At 35.8% G+C, this 9,443-nt stretch overlaps 2 protein-coding genes across 2 annotated transcripts; one reads left to right on the top strand and one right to left on the bottom strand.

Moving 5' to 3' along the window:
* Positions 1-1,846: 1,846 nt before the first annotated feature.
* LOC143469627 (cell division cycle-associated protein 7-like) lies at positions 1,847-3,803 on the bottom strand. Its single transcript, XM_076967380.1, has one exon. The coding sequence runs from the start codon at positions 3,471-3,473 to the stop codon at positions 2,514-2,516; it is 960 nt and encodes a 319-aa protein (XP_076823495.1). The 5' UTR covers positions 3,474-3,803; the 3' UTR covers positions 1,847-2,513.
* A 1,171-nt stretch (positions 3,804-4,974) lies between these two features.
* Positions 4,975-9,314, top strand: LOC143468931 (cilia- and flagella- associated protein 210-like). Its single transcript, XM_076966415.1, has 13 exons — positions 4,975-5,309; positions 5,406-5,479; positions 5,682-5,837; positions 5,928-6,101; positions 6,171-6,283; positions 6,549-6,641; positions 6,932-7,105; positions 7,390-7,512; positions 7,745-7,937; positions 8,085-8,229; positions 8,390-8,523; positions 8,725-8,861; positions 9,053-9,314. The coding sequence occupies exons 1-13, from the start codon at positions 5,225-5,227 to the stop codon at positions 9,162-9,164; spliced, it is 1,713 nt and encodes a 570-aa protein (XP_076822530.1). The 5' UTR covers positions 4,975-5,224; the 3' UTR covers positions 9,165-9,314.
* Positions 9,315-9,443: the final 129 nt, after the last annotated feature.

Here is a 9,443-nt window from a genome sequence, read left to right as displayed (position 1 = left end):
TCTCCACTATGATGTAACAACTGATAATGACTTTCTAATACAAACACGGACAATCAAGGTTGCAATGAAGCCACCGTAAAAATATGACTAAATCTGTTGGTATCTTGAAGAGGGCGCCTTTCAATGTATCAGTCACCAATCGCATAATAATATACAAATCGGAACAACTGTATTAAAGAAATAAATCCACGTGTACGATTTCTATTGTTTACTCAATTAGGTCTTGGTCTTCTTCCAATATTTATAGTTTTGTTCCAAGAGTCACAACCAATTACGTGAAAGTTTTAAACCTAGGATGGAACCAGTGTGAAAGCGCATTTGAGTCAAATTATTGTTTCAGGTCAAGATTTAAACCTATTTCGGCAAAACGTGTTCTATAACAAGTCCTTTGAGTGGTTCCCAGCTTTTTATACCATTGACCGGCTTCATGCAGAACGACCGTTGTACGCGTCAGTAGAAATGCTTCGAAAGCACAGCAACGAGGCGGATGTGCCAACAAGGTAGAAAGGACTTTTCCGTTTATTCGGAATACAGCAGTTTTAAATTTTCGTTAACTCAAACACAACAAAAATAATCGCATTGAAAAGCAAAACAAGGAACTTCTTTGAGGCCACTCGTCATAATCTTGCCGCGGCTTTATCCGAACTGGAATTACACGGATGGTTTTGTCAAAATGCCTTTGTTACAAAACAATATAAATGGCGAGGTTTTGTGTTGTCATTTCGTGTCGACAGAATATTCTTTTTGCCTGTACAATATACTTGTTCAAATCGAGTAACGAGAGACCAAGTCACTGCGGCAAATATTTAAACGTAATGTAAATATTTAACCCTTCGTTTGCACATTAATATTTTTCTCAGAATTATCCAAAGGTCTTTGTTTCCATGGCAGGAAATTAAACCTTGCTTGGACTATGCATGTGGCTGAATTACAAACAGCTTATAAGGTAAGCCTGTTTTTAGATTTCTCCTTCACCCAACTGGGCAAATTAGATTTATTTAACATGTGACGAAGTTGTTGTTCCTCAAAGAGGCTTCCACATAGACATCGTAAGTGTATTCGTGACGGTTTATTGAAGCTGGAAGTCGCAAGATATTTGACAACCAAATTTACGTCCCGGTCTATATATGGTCAAAGTATAACAAGAAAAGTTGAAGAAAAAGACAATCGGAAGTGATGAAAAATGCAGGTAAACTGAAAAAAAACCGCTTTTCCATCAAAACAACATAAAATAAAACTTATATGGCATAGAAAACACACCGGAACAAGCATTGATCCCAAAATCAACAGGCATCTAAAGCCGGTAAACTTTTAAAATGATAGATACAAACTTGAACGAAACAAGGAAATTGGCGAGCTTCTGGCAAAGTGGTGACGTCATTCTCACTGGTACATGTGACAATTGTTAACCTGTTCGTGAATAAAATGATCTTCAAACAATTCTAATCTTTCTGATAAACAACATTCTGATTTAACAAGCGTGCTCGGAACACTTTAAGATAAAATGGAGGAGTTAATTTCATGACCACAACACAAATCTGAAGTAAGCTGCCACAAAAGTGAAATAACGACTAACAACCTGATATTAAAATGGGCAGTAGGCTTATTTATTATTTTATGGTTCTTTTTCACGTATGACGCAACACAAATGCTCGTCTCAGTTTCCTTAAACTTCATAAAAATTTTACTGTCTATGACATGTTTCTCATGTGTGATCGCCCTTCTTGGCTCTTAACCTAGCGTTTCGTATTCCTTTGTATACATATGATAGATGAAAGATTGTCGAATCGTTGCTTTGATAGTACGGCGACATAACCACTAGAACTACTGATTTTAAGCAACAAACTTACATTATTGCTTTTATTTGCAAATCTAAAATGTAGCAGGGTAAAATATTGGCAGCTTCGGTTAATAGCACAGCAAGCAGTAAACATATTTACATTTTCCACTGAGATAAACACTACATGCCAGTACATACATGCTGCACTAGGTGGAAAGGATTGCTCTAATCATGGTTTTGCATATAAAATAGTTCAAAAAATGTCATGGTAAAAATGTTTAAAATACTTCTTAGGTAGCACCAAAAGGGATTTTACAACAACTGGGCGAGCACATGTTTTGCATACATTCATTAACATTTAGTTACAATGTTTGAGAACATGTGAAGTAATAGTGAATGACGTTTTACAGCTCATTGTGTTATTATATACAATAAAACAAAAAAATTTGCAACAAATTCACAGATCTAGCATGCTCAAATATTTCACGACAAATCATACATAAGTCAATTTCACTAAATAACATAATTTCTAAACACACTGCTGGTTGAAAGGCAAGAAAGAATTTTTCAGAAACATAGCACCTTACAGAACGAGAACACGTTTATAAAAAACAAAAACTTAACTTCAAACGTCAAAAATTGCAAATGCAGTACAAGTACAAGCTCCATAGGCGATTAGGATATTATATACAAATGACTGGCATCGGAACTAGCAGTGACCAATAATCTTCACTTATTCCAATCCGTTTTTACTCAAGGCATCCAGATAATCCTTGACATTGCTGTGGCCATGTTGCCTCGCCAATCCGATGAGAATGCCAGTGGGGCACTTTCCATTCCTGTTGCGGCAAATACTGCAGTTGCAGAAATCACGGCAAACCGGGCATTTCCATTCTGGATCAAGTAAAGCGTCTTCCACGAGCTCGCCGTATCTGTTCTTCAAGCAAGGTCCACAAAACTGACCACGAACCCCCACACAATCTTTGCTTCGACAACAAGACTTTGTATCGATTGTTTTCTGTCTACACTGGTGACAAGAACTACCGTTTATTGCATCATAATGCTTTCCGACTGAATGCTGAGCAATATTGTTCAGCATTTCTCGGGTTACGTCTTCAACTGGAATGATTTCATGAACTTGGGCATTGTGGGATGAATACCTTCGTTTAGGGCCCATGTTTGTTTCCATATTCTGTTTCCGTTTCATCTGGAACTTAACTGTTAAGAAGGATCTGAACGACCTCTGTTTTAACGGTTCATGCAGTTTTGTAGATCCTGACCTCTGCCTTGTTACAGGGGGGTCGCGATAATAAATGTCACGTTGGGTTTTCTTTCTTGGATTTTTCCTTGGAGATAAACTCCTTTTATATTGCTGCGGAGTTGTCGCTTTCATTTTGAGAAAAGCTGGATTTGAGTTAAGATCCTTCATCAGATTGTCAAGGAATTGCTTCTTCTTCATCAGCTGAGCTCGTTGTTTCCTTACAATGCTCTCGTGAGAATCGTCATCAGATGATTCATCCGAACTATCAGTGTCACATATTTTTTCAGAATCTTCAATGTCCTTGAGTAAATCCTCTGATGATCCAACTGATGAGACTTCGCTTGAAGGAAAGCCAAAGAACTCTTCCGCATCACTGCTCTCATCGAACAAAGCGCGGATGTCACGCGAGTGCTGCATTGTAACCGTGGTCATCTTCTTTGCTTGGATGACTTCAGCAAATTTAACAAGTACTGTACTGCAAATTTAATCTGTACAAACATACATTGTAGTCATTTATAGCAGCGCAGCAAATTTTCAAGAAGATTCTTTCTTTGCTGATCCAAACCTCTCTATATAACACAAGTTTTACTGGATATAACAGGCAAAAATTTTTATATAACTAAATGCAAATTTTCATTCAACCTTTCCAGGATAGTGAAAATCCGCAAATTTTTATTCCATGCAAATGGTCAAACGTCCTAAGTCGGGCGCACTCAGATATGTCCCGAAAAAATGCGCAACAGTTATAACAATAACAAAAAAAATTTATTGCCTTTTATGTCCTTTTGTTGACCTATCTTTTGTCAAATCACAGGCTAAAGAAATGCTCACTGAATGTGGTCTGACCTTATCTTGTGAGGTTATTAATTTTAGGCTAATAACATGCTTCGCATTGGTTGTCTGAACTTTGTTGTGTCACGTTCTACGCTGGTAAATTTGTAAAAGTTCTTATGTCATTTACTAATGGAGGGTGTTAGTCTTCGATCACAGGTAAAACATTTTTAAATCTTTCGCAGAGTTAAAAGCAATGACGTGTGCTTTAATTTGGTATGCACATTACGGTTTTTACATTAAAAACACATTTTTTGGTGTACCCAAGGATTTGCTGGAAACCGCCATACTCGGCAGTACGGCCGCTAAAACCGAAAGGGTAGCCTAGAATATAACAAACATCGAATGAAGACTATATTTATGCGCAGGTTAAATTAGCTTTGGCCTTGCTGGTCTAAGTTACCATTAAACAGATAATGCTCTGGGTATATATTTCTTGCCGATGAGTTTGATATTACACTACCAAAATCTTTGAAAAGCATACGCCAGACTCTAAGAGTCTAGGCCATAGCGCGTGCAGACTTTTTTCAGGTGAAATAGGCCTAGCATCGTGCAATCGTCACACCCAGCAAACTCATGTCATCAAATTGCTTCATTGCTTTCCATTTCGCGGGAATGCTCAGCATTTCGCGGGGATCACGCTAAACAAGTAAAATCTTACATTCATAGTAACTTATAAATTCTTGTAAGGTGATAAATGTAAAGATATTAAAAATGACTTACTGTAATTTTAGCTTAATCGCCATAAAACACATCATTTTACAAACAATATTTACACAAGTTGAAGCATTTAGACATAATGTGTCTAAAAAATTAAAAACAACCTATTTTATCTTTTCACCTTTCTTTGAATGGAAAGTACTATTTTACGGGAGTAATTAATTTGTGAACTAAAATTTTATTACCAGTTAAATTTTTTTTTTTGATCAAAATATTAATTTTTATCTTCAATTTGGTGGTTTAAGTTAACTGAGATTGGTCCAATTTTGGTTTCACTTTTATTTTGTTTCTATGTTTGAATAACATGCTTGGATTACTGTAGTCATGACAACGACAATCAATAATGTCTTTGCTAAAACAAACCAAGGTCTGAAAAGCTCAGCGATATTTGTGCCTTGTGCTGAATTAAACGGAGAATTTGTAAACAAATTGTACTGTACTTTAATTCAGTGACAAGATCTTCAAAAATTAAACGGTGCTGGTGGGGTAATACAGAGTATGCCTTTCAGTACGGTATAACATTTAATTAATCATTTAGTTAGATTAGGCCTAGGCTAGAACATCTGAACGTATTGGTTTACAGCCTTCGTTATTTTATTTTGCGTATTGTTAAGACTGCAGTTCTATGCACAATGGCAACTGTACAAAATGCTAATTTCATCCAGTATGGAAGGAGAGCTGGAAAATCAAAACCAAAGTCTGCCAAGAAAGCTAGAGGTTCGTGGCCCCTTGACAGATTGCTTCGTTGTATGCTTATGAAATTTATAAAACGTAGTCACAAACAAAAACTGGACAGTAAATTGTTTGTTTTAGAAACTGAAAATGATTCTGAACAAGGAGTTATGATTGGTCCAATGGCAGCTTTGGATGGCACAGATTTGCGCCAAGTTTGTTTGTTTATTTTTTCTGCTACGCTTGCAGTGATATTGTCCTGTCAGCTGTGTGCTATGATTTTGAGGAATTAATTTTTTCCTCACAAAATTATAACACGCCAATCATAAGATGCAGTAAAAGTTAGTTGCAACGAAAGAATTAAGCACAAACGTTTTGTTATAAACAATATTTACAAATAACTCAAAATGGGTTTAGATAAAAGTTTTGCCACGCCAAGAATGGGACAGAATCCAGCAAAGTTTGCATTCCAATGAACGAGAGATGGAACGAATTCGTCAAGTGAGAGCAGAAAAAGAAGCTCTTCACGCTGAATCAAAAGAAATTGTGCAAAATTGGTCAAACACAATTGCTGTAAGATATTTTCGAAAAAACTAACTAATAAATTTTAAAAGATGTTGCAAATTTGCGATAGAGTTAGTGAAGATAGAAGTTTGTTAACAGGGTCAGAGACAGATGAAACTTCAAGCACGTAAACTTCGTGAAGCAAAAGAAGAAGAAAATCGAGTAAAAATTGATATCGAGGAAGCCCAATTCCAAGCCTCAAAGAGAAAAGAAGCAATAGAAAAAGCAAAGACAACCCAATATTATCAGACAGACCGCATAAAATCTTTTCACGTGAGTGAACATATTAAAGGAAGCTTGTGCCATAATACTTTTCTATCTTTGATGATGTCAATATAACAGGGTGCTCTTCTCCTTACTGAAGTTTTGAAAGAAAGAGAAGCTCAAGTTGAACTCAAGAAACAAAAAGAGGCCTCCAGTGTTGGTAAAGATCAGGAATTGTTGAAACATTACAGGTAACTTTTTGGAAATCTTATAAAAATAGCAACAATAAGCACAAACAAGGTTAAATATTAGAATTTCCTTTAGTGTTGTTGGTTGCATGGAAACTAAATGTGAAATGTTAATCGTTATAGCAAAATAAAACCATTCCTACAAACAATTAACCACAGGAAAACCCAAACACAAATATTTATTTTTGCCTGGTCATTGTAACTTTTTGAGTTTAAATCGTATCAGTGATTTTTTGTTAACGTTGATTTGGTTTTATCTACTAATCAGAGAGGAATATGAGCGAGGTACTATAGAAGATCAAAAGAACGCAAAAGATCGATATCTGGAACGAAAAAAAGTGGCAGAATATCAAAAAATGCAGTAAGATGTGAAAGAAACCAAAAAAAAAATTTGCATGCATAAATATTTTGACTGAGTCATATTAAAAGATTTTCTTCAATGCCTACATAAAATGATATGGTATTATTTAATAGTAAAATTTCATTGGTCAATTTAACTTGTGTGCTATTGAGTAGTTTGGTACTCCAAAGTAAAGTCTGATTCGAGTTCGATTGCCGAATTTGTAATGACTAATTGGCAGGCATACCGCTACAAACTTAAATAACGATTTAAACCATCTTCAACTGTATTCATCTTACAATCGCATGCAGAACACGGGAGCACGATGTTCAACGAGAAAAAGAGAAGGTGGATGACAAGAGGGAAGGAGTGGAGCTCCAGAAATTGGCAAAACTTCACGAGTGGGAACAGAAGAAACTGGAAGAAGTGAGGAAGAAAGAAAAAATGAACATCATGCAATCTCATAAGGATCACGTCCTCAACAAGTCAGTCAGCATTCTTGTTAAAATATTTTTGCAGTTGTAAAACAAATGAATTTTAAGACTTTAATCAAAATCAATTGTTTAAACTTTGCTCTTATTGCACTGTTTTCGATATCTCAAGTTTAACTAAGTTCCACTAAAATGCTTTTCTAGTGAAGACCATTGTACTGGCTTTGGATAACTAAAAGTAATTCAATGCTATGGCACATTTCACAATACACTTCGACAACATGATTATATTACTTTAGGAAAACGATGTAAAATTTTAGATGTTTTTGAATTAACAGAGCAGCGATCCATGCGCTGGAGGAACAGAAGGAGGAAGAAGAAGAAGAAGAGATCAGACTCTTTGCTGCTGCTAAGAAGAGGATGCTGAAACTTCGCAAAGAAAAAGAGGCTCATTTGTTCAAGTGAGTTTGAAACTGAACTTGTAAGATAAAATTTTTGAGGAAACGCATTGATTCTTGCCACTTGTGTCAAATAAGGTTTGTTGTTATTTAGATTCAGTACAAATTGTTTATGCCGTAAATCTAATCATTTGAAAATTTTTTATCAAACTTCCGTAAAATGATATGATTGATCGATTGAGAGCCACTAATTATGCAATCAGTGCCAGTACTCTACCATTATTTTGTACTTCAGGGAAGTGATGGACCACAAAGACCGGATGACAAACCGTCTTGCCGCCCAATTGAAGCAAAAAGTTGATGATGAAGATGTTCGCATCAAGAAAGCAACCGAAGAAAAGGAAATGAAACTGCAAAGAGAAATTGCACAAAAACAAGAAAAATTGCAACAAGATCTTGCTGCTATTACTGCTCATAGAAATGAGCAGGTTTGTTGTTTTCTATTCCGCAAAAATTATCAGTGACATCTCATAGCACTGTCTTTCTTAACCTGCTACCGCTAGTTAATAATAGTTAATAGCTAGTTAATGATACAATCCAATACATAAAGTTTAAAAGAAAAATGTGTTGCACAGCTTGCTTTAAAAGAACAGAAAACAAAGGAAGACCGACAAAATGCATTGGAACATCAGGAAATGAAGTTGGAAGCAGATCAAGTCTTTGCAGCAAAACAAGCCGAGAGACGAAAAAATCAACGAGAAACTAATAAAAAACTGCAAGGTAACAATTTAAAATCAGCTCAATTGATTATTGTGCAATAATAATGGAAAATTCAGTTTTCATGTTGCTACTAACGCACGATGTTTACACCTACAGTATATGTCAACTGATTACAAAACATAGAAATGCGAAGAACTTTCATTTTGTTTGTTATTTGCAGAATTCCACTTGGAACAAGTTAACGAGCGGGCTGCGAAAGAACGTGGTGGTCGCGAGGATGATTTGTACCACGATGAGAAGTTGCTTCAGCTTCACTCCATCGAGGAGGAACAATTCCAACAATACGCAAATAAAGTAATCTAATTTCTATGACCATCTACAGGTAGAGTTCAAAATGCCAACATATTTGTATCAAATAACATTAATTGAAACCTTTCCTGACATTATTAACTTAATGTCTTAGGACATATATTTACAATCAGTGGGTTTTAATGATAAAGAAAACGTAGCTCTAGATTTGTAGTAGTAATTGAACTAAGTTCAACTGTTTAATAGGTCATCTCTGAGGCAAAGAAGAAAGACCGAAACCCTTACCCGTTATACAAAGCTTCTCTTGCAGGTTCAGGAGGTGGTAGGGGACCCCAGTTTAATGGAAAAGGAGGAATTCGACCAAGCTATCTTACTACAGATGGGTAAGCTTATAACTTAGCTTATAATATAGCTTATGACTGTTATTATTTCATCGGCTTTGACAAACCTCAGTTTAGTTTTATGAGTGTTTCTAGAAAGACCTGCGGAACCTTTGTAAAATTTCCCTGGGAACATTATTCTATTGCCCATACCAAGCATTAGAGATCTACACAATTTCTCTCTTTTCACACAGATATGGTGTTCAGCTTCCCAACAATCAGCGTTCCACCACCGAAAGCATCAAATCAAAGTCAGACGTTGGTGACGCTTCTGTCGCGAAGAAAAGGCTGGGATTTGTTTGGTGAAAGACTTCGCTTCGAAACTCAATGGCCTTTTGTAATCATTAAGACAACGCTTTGTCATTTTCACAAAATGTTTTTTATGCCACTGTTCAAATGTATGTGATCTTTTTTACTGATTCACATTAATAAATGTATATTTTTCAAAAGTAACAATGTTTCTATTTGTTTCACAAATCGGGCATTGTTTTACAATTTCAGCTGAGAAATTTTTTTAGCTGCTAACCGGTTGGCATTACTCGTTGGTTTGCTGGTAGGTAACTGCTGAGTAAACACAGTTGCTGA

The sequence above is a fragment of the Clavelina lepadiformis genome, chromosome 8 (genome assembly GCF_947623445.1).
Source record: "Clavelina lepadiformis chromosome 8, kaClaLepa1.1, whole genome shotgun sequence".
NCBI classification, from domain to species: Eukaryota; Metazoa; Chordata; class Ascidiacea; order Aplousobranchia; family Clavelinidae; genus Clavelina; species Clavelina lepadiformis.
The sequence above is the reverse complement of the archived record's forward strand: the minus strand, read 5'-3'. Positions and strand labels throughout refer to the sequence as shown.